This window comes from Cucumis melo, chromosome 4, assembly GCF_025177605.1.
Source record: "Cucumis melo cultivar AY chromosome 4, USDA_Cmelo_AY_1.0, whole genome shotgun sequence".
Lineage (NCBI taxonomy): Eukaryota > Viridiplantae > Streptophyta > Magnoliopsida > Cucurbitales > Cucurbitaceae > Cucumis > Cucumis melo.
In genome coordinates, this window is record NC_066860.1 from 15,964,245 (window position 1) to 15,981,270 (window position 17,026).

Consider the following 17,026-nt stretch of genomic DNA (forward strand, 5'->3'; position numbering starts at 1 on the left):
AACATAAGTAGGTTTATGAACTCATGTCATTGTTGAGAGTCTTGTTGGAAAAAACCTCACTTTCAAAGCAGGAAATAAGTAGAGAAATTAAGAGAAAACAATAAAAACTAAAAATACAAGAATTTACCAGAAAACATCCAACTTAGAGAAATACAAAAAAAAAAATCACTGTGAAAAATTGCTATAATCACAAAAAATAATTTTCTCTCTCTCGACCACAATTTCAAACATACTCTCTCAAAGCTTTTGGTCATTCACACCTTTTTTTTTATCCTCGAATTAGAGAATACAGAAGGAATTTAATTAGAGTTAGCACATTAAAGCTCAAAGTGTTTAATTTAAAGGCATAAGTTTCTTTTATAGTTTATGATTTTTGCCTAAACCTTCTCAATGTACGTAGGAAAAACTCATGAATGTTCCAAACTTATGACTTTCTTAAACCTTTTGTGTGTTGGATACTTGCATTTTTAATATCTTGTCAAAAAAATCCAACAAGTGTGTCCTTTTATTTGCAAAAGCGATAATGGCTTAATTAGTTGATTCAACAACCCTAACCCTACTATTTTAGAGACTTTGACTAAGAAGGGAGTTGAGAACGTAATTTTCTAATAAGAAATACACTCTTCCCGTATAAGGAAAGTAGACTAGTAGTTTTCTTAGCTGTGCTGATTTGAGAATTAAACAATAGGAGACACTTCCACTTTTTCATTGGTTGGAGAAAGGACTCGATCTACGATTGAATCATAAATACATTGTTGATTAGAAGATGAATAAAAATTAAGACGTAGGATATAAGTATAGAATAAAACAAATGTTTGATCCAACTGCAATTACATGCCATTAATGAAAGATGGAAAACATAGGGAATGATGTGTGGTTAATTTTGTCAGTTTTTTAGGGAATGATGAGAAAGGTTTTGGCATTTAGTAAAAAAGAAGTAAAGCTAAAATAGGTATAGTTGATGACATGTGAGTGTAAAAATGAGGGAATTGTTTTGGAGGGCGGAGAACCCCAAGAATTTGTCTTTCCTTTCATTCATAATCATAAACTAAAGTAATAATTTAATAAAAAGACACACAGAGTTTGACATTTGAGGACACTTGGAGGACGTTGTTCTCTAACACACCTCTTTTGTTTTCCATACTAAATTAATTACACAAAAATACCTTTTACGCTACCAATTTATTTGTCTTTCTTATTTCTTCTTCTTCTTCTTCTTCTTCTTCTTCTTCTTCTTCTTCTTATTATTATTATTATTATTCTTTTCAACTTTGGCTTAAACCTACTTTTTGGTACCCCAAACAAAACACTATTGTGTTTGACATCAATGTCGATGATTTATGATTATGATTTCAATATATTATTTTAGAATATGCCATCAATTTTCTTAACCCACCCCATCTATATCTATGGATTAATTGGAATATGCCATTAATCTTTTTTGAATTGCTTTTAAATTTTGGTGATATATTTGATTTCTTAAATTCAATTTAACAAATTAATTTGGACTATTGTGTTTTTACATTTTATAATTCAATTTGTCGTTAAATTCTCTTTATTCTTCTCATTTTATAATTATTTGAAACTTCATTTTACTTCCATTTTTATATTGATATATTCGGTTTGCCTTTGGATACCTTTTAAAACTTAAAGTGTAATAATAAATGCAAGAAATATTTGTTTGGTTAGAAAATCTAACATCTTTTTTCTTTTTTCACAAGTATTTGTTACAAAACAATCTACTTCCATAGACTCATAAATATGGTAACTAAATGGATAGAAGAGTGAAAAATGAATCATAAAATATCATTTCATACGTTTTCTTAGAAAAAAAAATTAGAGATTTTTGGATTTTTTACTATTTATGACAATTTTTTAGTCATTAAATTAATGACAGTAAAAAAGAATCCTAAGAAATACTAAAAGGAATGAATCCGCAATTTTAATAGAAAAAGTCATTAATTTGTAAATCAATTGAGTTACGTTCATTTTGACAAAGAATAAAATTTATTCTTTCAATTTTGTTTCGTTATTGATTTAAACATGGTATAAATAATAATAACTATTTTAAAAGTTTATTCTTCATAAAAAAGAGGGATTAGTTGTGTTTTTTTTTTCATTATATTTTACAATTATATTTAAATACTTTTAGAAATTATAAGTTTAGTCTCATAAATTTGTAATTTTTGTTTATTTAATATCTAAAATTTTAAATATATTAATTAATTTTCAATTTTGTGTTTGATAGGTTTTTAAAGTTTAAATATTTTATATCCATTTAATAGTTATTTTGTTTTGTATTTTATATTTTTAAAAATTATGTTGTTTCCTAACAATAATTTGGGTGTCGTTTTCTACCCTTCTCAATAACACATTTGAATTTTTACAAAATAAATAAATAAAGCAAAAAAAAAAACTATATACAAAAGTAGTGTTTATAAAAAATTAAGAAAAATGGTAAATAAAAAACATTTAACAAAATATTTATACTTCAAGTTTAATTAATTTTATCTTTTAATAATTTTGTTCTACAAAACGTAAATATTTTGTCTTTTAGTAGTTTTTGATCTAAAATAGAAAATAAAAGGAGAAAAACAAAATGGTAATTAAAGAGAATTTCAATTTTATATCTAATAGATTCCTAAATTTTTAGTTCGTCCAATCTTTAATGTCTTAAAAAAGTTGTTGATAGAATTGAATATTTTAAAGCTTCACTAAACGCAAAATTAAAATTTTTATCAAATATACTTTTTTTTTTTGTAAAAGAAGTTGAATATATCAAAGGCTAATTATAAGACACGAATTAAAAATTTGAAAACATAACTAGCTATTTAACACTTTTAAAAGTTCAAGAGTCAAATTGATACGTTAAACAAGTGTAAATAGGAAGACAGGAGAAAATAGAAAGAGGAAAAGGAAGAGGAAGATTGAGTTGATATATGTGTGTGGCATGGATTGGAAGAAGAGACTTTTTTAAGTGTTGTGGCATAGAGAATGTCTACGTGCTCCTCCAATGCACCACACCCCATCCCAATTGCCAATGCTTTATTTGTCTTCACCACCGTCCATACAATCCTTTAATCACCAAATCCAATTCCCTTATCTCTTATCACTAATAACATTATGTCTTTCTTTTTAATCATCAACTAAAGTTTTTTCAACTAAGTTCTTCTTTCTAATAATTACCCCCATATTTTGTGGACATTTCTTCTTCTTCTATAGATATTTCTCATTGAATTATTTGTTATGATTTGAGCTTTTGATTCCTATTGTAATATCGATTACATAAAAAGAGATAGCCAAATATATATATATATGTATTATAATTTGACATGTGTGATTTACTGTTCGCAGTGAAAGATCTTGATTGATTTGCAATATAAAAGAATGAAGAGATCGGAGTCTATGAATAATAATGTTTTGATTAATACATGGCTGAAATAATTAATGTTTTAATATAGTTGACTACGAAATCTCTCTTTGAATGCTAGTGAATTGAAGGTAATTAAAGGTAGATTAAAAGGAATAATGTAATATTCTAAAAAGCTAATAGGTAACTACCTAACCACGATGGAAAATGTTTTACAAAAGTAAGTTGGAATTATCCACAATTTGTTACGAAAATCTATACTTTCTTTCTACGAGCTACTCTTAACAAGGATTAATTTAATCCCAATGCTTGACTTTTAAATTTTTATTTTAAAATATAAATATATCATGTTTTATTTTAATGTATCAAAGATTATCTAAGACTATAATAACTACTTCTCGTGGATAATTCCAATAAATAGCTCTAATTAATTACAACACTATACACTATTTTAGAACTCACGACTTAGTGCTGTATTTACTATTTGTTACGGTCTTTACTATTTAACATTCATCATTAATTTATCATTTTCTACCATGTTTACTATTTCCTTATCAAACTAAAATAATATGCACACCAAAACATATACTATTATAACCCAAACTAAAATAATCTATGACTGCAAATATAAACTATTTTAATCAAACTATAATAATTTAGGATTATAATAACATATCTATTGACTCAACACTCTCTTGCTAATTCTTAAATTCATACCTTAAATATAATATAAAGTAGATGATGTTAATAAAAATGAAATAAGTAAGAAAAATGGAGAGTAATTTTGGCAGAAGATCACCCCATTTGTAACAGTAGTTTATATGGGAAGAGATATGTTTAAACTTTGGTTTCATTTCATATATAATTGATAGAAATAATGTCATTTCAAAAGCTGTTCACTAGATAAAGACACTTTCAGATAAACTAGTTAGAGGCACGCAATGAGGCATGTAGCTAAAATCTTTACACCATTATTTTTTAAATGAAATATACTTTTAAATATTAAATATTAAATATTTAACATAAAAATTAATAAAATACCTGAAGACTACTATTATTATTATTGGTTGGTTTTTATAAATATAGTAAACCATTAAAATACTTACGCGTGTGTGATAAAGCCTATGAAGTTATAATCATTTTTAAATGTTTTAAGTTTGACCCTAACCAATAATAATAATAATAATAATAATAATAATAATTATGAGAAGATAAAAGTATCATGGTAAAATATCTTAATTACGTTTACAAAATACCTAAGTAAATGTAATAAAAAGAACAATATAGTTTGTTTGCAATTTAAATATATTAGGATGATATAAACATAAACTTAAACGCAGTGGCAGTGGCAGTGGCAGTGGCAGTGGCAGTGGCAGTGGCAGTGGGGTTAGAATAATTTAAATTAGGAAAAATGAAAAAACATTTTAGGTTTGAGTTTCAGAACAGTGTTGGCCTACCATCCAATTGTAGGTTAATGGCCTAGAAAAGTTTGTTTTTCATTGTCTTTATCCTTCATCCGTTTTCCATTAAAAAAAGAATTGGAGAGGTGTTCCAAGAAAAACCTCTCAAATATAGAAAAAATAAATTTAAAATTTGTTTTTCTTTTTATAAAGAACATTCATATGATGTGGATATTTTTATCCACGTTATCATAAGTGTAGGGTATAATGAAGAAGGGAGGGGGTGAGATGGGGTTTGTGTTTTTGGGGGAGGAAATGTGGCTCAGGTTTCATTGCCAAATGTGTGGTGTGGTCCGACTCCCATTGTTCCTGGTGGCCCCCACTTTCCCCTTTTTTGTGCATCAAATTCAATGTATTCTGCATTACTCCAACGCCTTCTCTCTTAAAACTTAACGCCCCTCGCTCACTCACACTTTCCCCCAATTCCCTCCACCTTATTGGTTTCTCCTTCCAATTTCATTTCCACCCCAATTCCCTCTGTATCTGTTATATACCATGTCTAACAAAATACATCATTTGTTTTTTTCCTATACTATTCTCTCCCTCCCTCATTCTAGATCACACAAAGCTTACAAGGTTGCTCATTTTGTATTCTTATATTAATTAAATGTTTGACTTTAACCAAAGTAATTAGAACCAAGTCACTTCTTTCTTAGATGCAAACCTAAGCAAATTTTGTATCCTAAGACTCTGCTCCTTATTCATTAATCTTGACAGATATATTTTATATTTTATATGATAATTAAATGATTGAAAGTATGGTTCATATATATGAAAGGAAAAAGGAAAGAAAATTAGACACATATTAAGTGGCTGAAATTGTTGGTTTAGAAAATAAATAAAGAAAGAAAGAAAGAAAGAAAGAAAGAAAGAAAGAAAGTAGAATGAATTTGAATTTCCAACCTACCGAAAGGGGTTTGGTGGGAGGGCGACATTAAGCATCAAAATCTCCCAAGTTTTTGTAGAATTTACGAAAATGACAAATTTCGCCTCACCATCCATCATATGATCATATGCTGCTATGCTCTCTCTTCTTTTCTTTTCTTTTCTTTTCTTTTTATCGCCTACCAAATCACATTTCTCGTTTTCCTCCACACCCCTCACCAAGTAAATTTGGCCTTTGGGTGTATATTACTTTTTTCTTTTCACATATATAATATGATAATATGCATATTTTTTTTATATAAAAAAAAAAAAAAAGAACCATAAAGGTCTGGTTATTCATTTAAATTTATTACTTAAATTGTTTGTTTGTATTATTTTTTTCTAAAACTATCCGCTCAATTCAGATTTCTGTAAAATTAAGACTTTAATATTTGTATGTATATTGATATTTTAAACAGTAGATGCATCTTGTATACAATTGTATAAATTCTTTCAAGTGTAATTACAAATAATTATGTGATTTTTCTATGAAATACATATTTTAAATAATTCGGCGAAGTATCGCTCTTTTTTAGTTAGTTTTTCATGTCCAAGAAGATTGAAGAGCTTAAAAACATTGTTATGCCTAAACTTTTCATTCAAGTTCATTTTGCCCTTACACAAACAACTCAAAGGGTATTTAAGTTAATATATTATTTGATAATTCCTAATAACTTCGTTTTGAATTTTGCTATATTCCAAAACATTATATTTCTTTTATCATTAACAATTTTAAATACTTATTTTCGATTTTCGATTAGTCAATGCGACATTTAAATATAAGTATTCTCACAAATAATCAAATGACTACTAATCAAAATTGAACTTTATCACAAAAATTACTAATCTTGTAATTTAGGTAGGCATGGTGGATAACCCAAGTACATTTGCATGATTTTGGGACACTCTTCATTTGACCTATACGAAAACGTTATTTAAAATATCATTCCAACATATACAAAATAATAATAATAATAATAATAATAATATAAAATTTATCTTAATTCGGGTAATCTTGACCTCTTTAAAACTAAGTAAAGTAATAAGGAAGTAAAAACAAAACATTTCTTAAAACAAGATTAGTCTTCAAATATAGAAAAATTATAAAATCATATTTATAAAAGTTTTATCCAAGGAAAGTATTTAAATAAACTTTTATCACACTTTTTATTATTAATAAAAAATAAAATCATTATATTTGTAGATATTTTTTTAATAATTTGGTCATTTTAAAACAATTTCTAAAAAATATGAGACAACGTTTTTAATAAGTTGACAAGGTTAATTGTAATATTAAAGATTATTTATATGAAAAAGAGAGTGTAGACTAGATTAGTTAATAAAAGGTGGTTAAATTTATGTATGTTTAACCTTTGAATTTTAAAAGATGTGTTTTTGTAATGTATATTCTCAAATGAAATGAAATGAAATTTCTAATAAATCTATAAATTAAAGTTAGTATATATGAATCAATCATATATTAAAAAAAAAAACAAAAAAAAAAAAAACAAAAGGCTTCTAATAGACTCTTAAATATTGAATTTCATGTCTATAATTTAACTTTGTTAGTTCACCCAATAATATGACAAATTTGATTGTGGATAAGTTTAGCTTTTATTGCCTAAATGTTAAAGGTAATTAAAAAGAGTTCAACAAAAAAAAAAAAAAGAAAGAAGATTATTGTAGACATATTAGAATATTTTTTAAATTGTGAAACTATACATACAAACTCTAAACTATAATTAATCAAACTATGACTGTACTCTTAATTATTTCATGAATCATCAAATCTATAATTTAACAATAAAAATATGTAATACAAATAACTTGCAATAAGAACTATTAATCTTTATTTGATAGAATTCATGTAACCCTTTTGGCATAAAATAACTTTTAAAATAATTTGTAAATATAGGAATTTTTTTTAATTTCTTTTTTATATTTCTAAAATACCCTCGCATTTTGAGGATAATTGCAACAATATAGTCCTTCTTAAAACAAATTGCAAATATAGCAAATTTTCTCCAACATTCTCATTATTTTTTTTTTATTCCAAAAATAGCCTTGATTTCAAATGAAAAAAGATCTAGTGTGATTTTCTTCGCCATCCTTTTAACCGAACACTCACATCATGTTTGTTGGGATTCTTTCATCCTTCTCGCTTGATCAATCTCTCTGACATTTCTCTCCTCCTTTGCTCATGTGATCGAGAAACAAATTTTCAAGGAACATGATGGAATTTGTAAGAAACAACAAAATTGATAATTTGAGTTTCTCGGCAAATGAATTTTTAGGTTCCATCCTTGAGAATATTTATTGAAAGCTTATTAGAACTAATTGAATTTTTAATTAAAGCAATAACATTCTAGCAGGTTGAATCAAGTTATGAGTTTAGACTTCATGTAATCAATTAGCAGGTGAAATTCCAAGTTGGAATATCTTCATTACAATAGTGTATGAGTTTTAGACTTAAGCCGGCTACAACCTTCTAAGTAGAGAAATCTCTTTGATTTTCATTCAAATTTTTGTTCTATCTTTTTTTGATTTTTGAGTAAAACGAATTCATCAGTATTGAATTTCATTGCTTGTTCACATAAATGTTTCTACAAATAGTTACACAAAACATTACCAACAATATATAGAAGTGTTTTTATGGTGAAAAAAAAACCAATTGATAGAAATCTTTACATTTTCACAAAAAAATAAGTTTAACTTTTCTTTCAAGTTTAATTAGTAATAAAAACTTAACATTGATAGACTCTAATCCACACAAAATAAACAAGAATGAAACTATCTTTCTTTAGTCTATGAAACCTATCTTCAATAGACTTAAATCAACAACATTAGAAAAACAATAATGAAACTATACCTTTACTTATTTTTCATGATTCATTTTTTAAGTCTATCGATGTTAGAAACATGACATCTGTAGATTCCCAACATCGATAGGCACTAATTAACAAGTACACTAAAATAACAACCATGATATTACATTATTCTTACTTTCCATGAAACTCCAAGTCTGTCAATGATATTATTCTTACTTTCGATGAAAGTTCAACTTTCTCCAAGTCTATCAATGATAGAAACCTATCAATGATGGACTATGATCAACAAAAAAGAAAAAAAAAACGCACACACACAATGAAACTATACATTTCTTACTTTTCATGAAAATACATTCAATTTTGTTCCAGTATACCAATGATATAAATCGAGACCTATCACGAATTGAATATCAAATCGAGACCTATCACAGATTGAATATCAAATACACAACAAAAACATATTGAAACTATATATTTTCTTGTTTTTCATGAAAAAAGTTCAATTTTCTTCAAGTCTATCATAAATCGAAATTCATCACCGATAGACTATAAACAACAAGAAAAATAAAAAGAAACTATACATTTTCTCACTTTTCATGAAAATATGTTGAACTTTCTTCTACTTTATCACCGATAGAAACCTATCATAGATAGACATTACTAATCAACAATCTAAAAAAACAACATTGAAACTATGTATTTTCTTACTTTTTCATGAAAATAAATTTAACTTTTTTCAAATCTACTAGTGATAGAAACATACATCATCGATAGATTTGAAAAAAAAAACAATAAAACTATACAGTTTCTCACTTTTTATGAAAATATATTATGTTTTCTTCAAGTATATCACTAATAGACACAAATTAACAACATAACAAGAAAAGCAGCATTGAGATTATGTATTTTCTTACTTTTCATGAAATTAAATTCAATTTTCTTCAAATTTATTGATGATACAGACCTATTCGATAGACTCTAAACAACATAACAACAACAAAAAAAGAGAAAAACAATGGAACTATACATTTCTCGCTTTTCATGAAAATATATTCAACTTTCTTCTAACACGGACGGATACTTATCAATAACATTAAAAAAAGCATCAATGAAACTATAATTTTTTTTTTACTTTTTATTAAAATAAATTCAACTTTCTTCAAGTCTATCGGTCATAAAAACCCATCACCGATAGACTATAATGAACAAGACAAAAAAAAAAAAAGACAATGACTTTGAATATATTTTTAATGATATAATTCTATCATTGATGGAAGTTTATCGATCATTAAAAATTTATCATTGATAAAAGCATTAACGATCAATTTCTACAAATGATCAAAACTAAACAAAAAAAATGTGAATCATGCTAATATGTTTTCAAGAATATGCATATTTTCATCGTCGATAGAAGTTTATCGATGATAAAAGTGTATCACTCATAAGTTGGAGTCATTAATAATCAATTTTTATCATTTTATAAATTAAAAAAAAACCGTGAACCACACTAATATGTTCTCAATGATATACTTCTATCGTTGATAAAAGTATATCATTGATAGTGTGCTATCACTAATAGATTTGTGATGCAAAAATATTAATGATAGAGGTATATCAGTAATAGCAAAACATAACATCAACAATAGTTTTCTATCACTGATAAATTAATATATTTCTTTGATAGAATTTTATTTGTGATATAAAAAAATATTAATGATGATATTATTTTTATAAAAGGAGTTTATCAATAATATCTTGTTATCAAGTCTACCGATGATAGATTTAAAAAATTGAAAATCTGATGCATTTTCTTGTACATTTTCTATAGGCTAAAGGATTAAAAAGAAATTTTTTGTTCAATTAGTTTATTTTAGAAAAAGGTCTTTCAATGAAAGCAGTATATAAATGATGAGTGTAGCAATGAAGTCTATTAGGGGCTAATGACTTCAACAAATGAGAATTTCGTGCCTCAACCATGTTTTGGTGTCTTTAATGAGGTTTTTTTTCTTTTTGACATTTTACATTGACTAAAGGTAAATTTTACTATATTTACCATTAGTTTTATGTTTTGCTATATTTTAGCCTTATTTTACTACATATGTAAGGTGCCCATCATTTCATTTTTAGTGTTATATTTTTAGACATTGTATTCTTTTCTTATTAGTTCTAGTTTTCACTTTCCATAAAAAGAAAATTTTTAAGAAACATAACTAAAAGAAAATTTTTAAGAAACAAAATAGTTAGTTAAAGTCGGAAAAGAAAATCATTTTCCCCTACCATATACACATCATACAATTAAGATATTGATATGTTTGAAAATACATTTTTCTTAGTAAATTTAATGAAAAGATAGTAAATGTAATTCATTGAGTTCACGAAAAATCGTAAAGTACCAAATCAATAATAACGTAAAGTACTAATACAAATAAACAACGTAAAAAATGTTGTGGTATAGCAATCAACATAATGCAATAAAAAAAGAATATTATATGAATTACTAATTTTTTCTTGATTAAATAATGAACGTAAAAACAGATACACAAAATGAGGTGTATAAAATAAAAAATGTTAAATTGCATATGTATAGCGGAAGTGTTGATATATTACAAATTGTTTACCTCTGATGAATCTTAATTGGTTATTCAAAAGAAAAGAAAAGAAAAGAAAAGAAAAAGAAAAGAATGAAAACATTGTTGAATTAAGTTTCCAAGCATTTTCTTACCAATATTTTAATATTACTTTTCATTACAGATTTGATCTGTTAATTTGAAAAAATCAGTTGGCGACCAACCACTCTCATTCTTTTTTTTTTTTTTTTAATTCAATTAAAGACCAATTTAATTTTTTTAATATTAAAATATAAATAATAATAAAAATAATAATAAAAAAAAAGAACACATTTTTTGAGCCTTCCTTTCCTTCCCTTCCCTTCCCATAAGTTTCCGAAATTCCGAAGTCATGGTCCTCTTTCCAGCTTAGACTTAAAAAAACCACCAGGTAGAGAGAGAGGCAGATCAGGGGGGAGAGTGAGAAGCGGAGAGAACTGATTTATCAGCACAAACCGGAGCACACCTCTCTTCCTTAAGATTCTCATTCTTATTCCATTGTTCTTCCTCCTCCTGTTTCTCTCTCTCTCTCTCTCTCTCTCTCTCTCTCTCCCTCTCTCTCCCTCTCTCTTCCTACCCCTTACTTAACCCAACCCCTCTGTTTCCTCCTCTTTCACAACAATCACTTTTCACCATGATCTCTTTGAACAGAACCACTTTCCTGGTATTCCAATTCTAATCCATTTCCTCTTTTTCTATCTGGGTTTCTTCCATTTTTTCTTTTTTTTTTTCATCTCTGATTTCTTCATTGTTCTTTTACTTTTTCTTCTCAGACCCAGATGGGTGTTTCTGGAGCTTGCTCCACTCCCTCCGGCACTGGGAACCGGCGCCCGATGGCTCTCAAGGTGGTGTCCATGGATTCCAATGGTCGAGCCGGTGAGCGAAGCGGGAGTGTTCTGGTGGAGAACAGCACTGTGAAAGAAATTGCTAAACCTCCCTCGCCGGTGGTTGAAGTGGAACCCAAATCCACCGCCGGCTCTTGGGCTCAGGATGCCTATGTTGAAGATTCTGCCGCTGCCATGGATGAACAAATCATGACACCTTGGAGCGTGTCTGTTGCGAGGTGAAGATCACGATCCCCATCTTTCCTATTCATAAGGATTTTTCTTTTTCTTTTTCTTTTTAGATTTGATTGTGTGGTTTGTTTGTTGACCTCATGTTTTTATAACCTTGTGGCATCTTAATCGTGGCCTTTATTTATGTTTAAACGTTATGGAGATTAACTGATTGCAAATTCCATCATATTATTATATTTGAGTGCTATGCTTAATATATTGGTTTTTTCCTTATGGGGGGTTTATTTTATTATCCTCTTTTTAAATATTTATCTTAGTTTTATATCTCGTGTGCTTCAACCTGAGTATTGATGATCATAGTCCATTGTTCTTCATAATCTTCTAGAGTAATATGTTCATTCTTCATTTTTTATGTTCAACCTAACGATTTTAATCTATTCTTTTGTGGAAAAGAATTGGCATTAGTTCGGCTTTGGAGTTGTTTCCTTTGATGCATGACTTCCTCCCTTTATCTCTTTTCCAATCTAGATCGATCGATTATTAACTTCTGAATTGAATAATGTCTTTTCCATGATCATAGTCCTTTGTTATTGGTAATTTTCTAGAGTGATGTGTTATTTGTTGAATTTACATTTCATAAAGTTGCCGATTTGTGATCGACTGCTCTGACTTATTTGAGCTCTGTAAAACTTTGAGAAATTTCTTGTCCAGTTAACATGTCACTACTTTCTCGTTTCTGCTGTCTTACATCTTAACCTGTCATAGCTAATTTTAGTTTTTTGTTGGTTTTTGCTGAAACCTCAGTGGATATAATTTATTGCGAGACCCACGGCACAACAAAGGCCTTGCATTTACTGAAAAAGAAAGAGACGCTCATTACTTGCGCGGTCTTCTACCCCCAACAATTGTTGCTCAAAATCTTCAGGTTTGCCTTCACTTGAGATACTCTTCAGTCCGAGTGTAAGTTTTACTGTCCCCGTTTTTTTATTATGGAAACTATTTGAATCTACTTTCCAGGTAAAGAAGATGTTGCACAATATCCGTCAATATCAAGTACCATTGCAGAAGTACATGGCAATGATGGATCTTCAGGTAGCCACTGTTGATCTCATCTTTAAGTTCTAGAACGTCTGAATGACTCTTGGTTATGGGTTTTGGATTTCATGATCTTGAATACAAGATTGTGAACATTGTTCAACTAACATGTGTTCATAATTTGTGCTTCATCCTTGCAAATACAGAGTGAAAATTGTTTTACGATAAATTCTACAAGTCTATCTCAATATTAATACTTTGATGACGGGATTCAGTGAATTGTGTCTTACAATTGAATTTTGCTGTACCCTTTTTCAGGAGAGGAATGAGAAATTGTTTTACAAGCTCCTTATCGATCATGTAGAAGAATTGCTCCCGGTTGTCTATACACCAACCGTAGGTGAAGCTTGCCAGAAATATGGAAGCATCTTCAGGCAACCACAGGGTTTATATATCAGTTTGAGAGAAAAGTACGGCTCATTGCAATTGAGGTTTCTCGGCTGGTGATGCATCTTCTTGGTTTTTTATGTTGAAAAGTTTGAGTTTTCTTTTGCAGGGGGAGGATCCTTGAGGTCTTGCGGAATTGGCCTGAGAAGAACATTCAAGTCATTGTAGTTACTGATGGGGAGAGAATTTTGGGGCTAGGGGATCTTGGATGTCAGGTTATTCCCTTTGCAATTCTTCCTTAAGGGATCTTGTTTAGAAGTATTTCAAATGATGATCGTTATCTGAAGCTTGAGATTAGGCAGTAAACTTTTTCTTCGTATCTGTTATTATACCTAATGATTCTAACATAGCAAAATCCACGTAAATATTTCAGGGGATGGGCATACCGGTTGGAAAACTCTCTTTATATACTGCACTTGGGGGTGTTCGTCCTTCTGCAGTGAGTTCTTACATGATCTTTTCCTATTCCTATATAATCTCCATTTATCTTGTTATAGAAAATAATAATAGTACTACTGATAATGAGTTCGTACATGATCTTTTCCTATTCCATTCTTGATTTCCAAAATTAACCTTGTTGCTTCATTTCTTTTTCTTGTTGATTCAGTGTTAAACTTTTCGTTTTTTCAGTGCTTGCCCGTGACCATTGATGTTGGTACAAACAATGAGGAGCTGTTGAATGATGAGTTTTACATTGGGCTCAGGCAGAAGAGGGCTACTGGGCAGGTTTGTGACCCATTCCTTCTCTCTGGTCGACGACTCGACATATCATTTGTAGTTCAATGTGAAAATTCATGTCTCATATTGCATTCGAGCTTATGTGGAATGATTTTCTTCAATACAGGAATATGCTGAACTTATGGATGAATTCATGACTGCGGTCAAACAATGTTATGGTGAGAAGCTCCTCATTCAGGTATTTTGCTATAACTATGCATACTTACTGTGTAGTTGAGCAAATGCATTCCTTTTTTCTTTCTTACTCGTTCTGATATGTTTCTAATTCAATTTCCACATTTTGAAGTTCGAAGACTTTGCAAACCATAATGCATTTGACTTGCTAGCAAAATACGGCCCAACACATCTAGTCTTTAATGATGACATTCAGGTTAGAACCCTGGACTTTTTGTTTTACTACTTGTGTAATCTCAACAACTCTACTATAATCATCATCGTTGAATTTCAGGGGACAGCTTCGGTGGTACTTGCTGGGCTCATTTCAGCTTTAAAGGTTGTTGGCGGATCCTTAGCTGACCATAGGTTTTTATTCCTTGGTGCTGGCGAAGTAAGTCGATACTGTCTAACATCTTAAAAATACTCCTTTTGATGTTGATTTAGTATATTAACATTTGGTGTTGCCTTGGTTGTTACAGGCCGGTACCGGAATTGCGGAGCTCATAGCCCTTGAGATATCAAAACAGGTTAAAATGAATAATCATTTTTAGACTATAGATTTTATTTGTTCTGAATTCATTTATTTAATCTTCATCTTAATTAACAAGCCAGTCCTTTGTTTACCGTAGACCAATGCTCCGTTGGAAGAGACACGCAAAAAGGTCTGGCTCGTGGATTCCAAGGTAACTTATTCATCAAGCTTGAGGAGAAGTTTATCATTCACGTATATTTTTTTTTATTGTTTATTTCAAATTCATTTTTTTGTTTCTTTCCTCAGGGGCTGATTGTAAGTTCTAGGAAGGATACTCTCCAACATTTCAAGAAACCTTGGGCTCATGAACACAAACCTATCAAGAAACTCATTGATGCCGTTAAGGTGTCAAATCTTTCTATGCATCTCTGCAATTGCATATTCATAATTTGAACCAAGTTTTTAAGTTGTTCTATTTCCTGTTTCACCTTCATATCAGGAAATCAAGCCAACCGTCTTGATTGGAACATCAGGCGTTGGAAGAACGTTCACTAAAGAAGTTGTGGAGACTATGGCTTCAATCAATGAGGTATTTAATCATTCTGACTGATTATTCCTATATTGTTCAGTTTTAGAAGATTGTAGGCTGATCATGATTTGGGTAACTTGTTGCAGCAACCTATCATCCTCTCTCTTTCAAATCCTACTTCCCAATCTGAATGTACTGCTGAAGAAGCGTATAAATGGAGTCAGGTAATACAATAGTTCATATTCCAACAACCCCCCCCCCCCCCCCCCCCCCCCCAAAAAAAAAAAAAAAAATCTGAATATGAAAAGGGTAGAAAATGCACTCATTTTGTATGACAATGTTTGTTTGTTGCATTCAGGGTCGTGCCATTTTCGCGAGCGGCAGCCCATTTGACCCCGTTAAATTCAAGGGGAAAATGTTTGTGCCTGGCCAGGTCCGCACACTTCAATTCAATATAGTTTAAGCTTAGCAAAAATCATGATTTGGGTGCTAATAGTATTCTTTGATATTTTACTAACAATTCAGGCAAACAATGCATACATCTTTCCTGGATTTGGTTTGGGGTTAATTATGTCAGGCACAATCCGCGTTCACGATGACATGCTTCTAGCAGCCTGTAAGTACTCAAAAGCCTATTAAGATTGATGCATGAGGGTATAGCATATCAGAGACAGTATACTTATCAAAGCTCAGATGGACTTTATTGTGTTGGGTTTTGAACCTTCCATCATATTGATGTACTTGTTTATTACTATCAGCGGAAGCTTTGGCGTCACAAGTGTCCCAAGAAGATTTCGACAAAGGACTCATCTATCCTCCATTTACCAACATCAGAAAGATTTCAGCACATATTGCTGCCAGTGTGGCTGCAAAAGCTTATGAACTTGGTGATCCTTCAACTCTATTTCCCTTTCCCTATTCCCAAACCCTTTTAAACAGTTCCAATTTGCTAATCATTCTCCCATTTCAAATTCTGTCTTGTAGGTTTGGCCACTCGCCTCCCTCAACCTAAAGATCTGGTGAAATATGCTGAGAGCTGTATGTACAGTCCTAGCTATCAAAATTACCGGTAGATTAGTGTTGTTACTCTGCTGTAGCTACATCGCATTGTTCGTTTATTTTCCAATAATGTTTTTTCTATTGTATTATTTTCTTTATGTTATGTAAGTTATTTGGTGATTTAGAAATGAGCTATAGTTTGCAGTAGGTGTGAAAAAAATGAGAAAAGAAAAAAAAAAAGTAGAAAAAAGAACTCATACAAGTTTTTCATGAAATTGAATGGAAACTTGTGCTCAAAATCTGAAGGATTCATGACTTGTTGTTGAAGTATATTCACAGGTTTCTTGTAAAAAAAGAAAAAAAAAAAAGAATTATTGTTGGATTTTTCTGTTGAATATAACTAAAGGACTACGAAATTCCTTTTTCCTTGAATCAAATAATCGCTA

The 17,026-nt window shown here is 29.7% G+C and overlaps 1 protein-coding gene across 1 annotated transcript; it reads left to right on the forward strand.

Moving 5' to 3' along the window:
* Nucleotides 1-11,527: 11,527 nt before the first annotated feature.
* On the forward strand, nt 11,528-16,962 carry LOC103489969 (NADP-dependent malic enzyme). Its single transcript, XM_008449329.3, has 20 exons — nt 11,528-11,852; nt 11,962-12,251; nt 13,009-13,129; nt 13,222-13,296; nt 13,558-13,709; nt 13,796-13,901; nt 14,060-14,125; nt 14,317-14,412; nt 14,531-14,602; nt 14,711-14,794; nt 14,873-14,971; nt 15,060-15,107; nt 15,210-15,263; nt 15,359-15,457; nt 15,552-15,641; nt 15,728-15,805; nt 15,940-16,014; nt 16,107-16,197; nt 16,340-16,468; nt 16,566-16,962. The coding sequence occupies exons 1-20, from the start codon at nt 11,823-11,825 to the stop codon at nt 16,652-16,654; spliced, it is 1,944 nt and encodes a 647-aa protein (XP_008447551.1). The 5' UTR covers nt 11,528-11,822; the 3' UTR covers nt 16,655-16,962.
* The last annotated feature ends 64 nt before the right edge of the window (nt 16,963-17,026 follow it).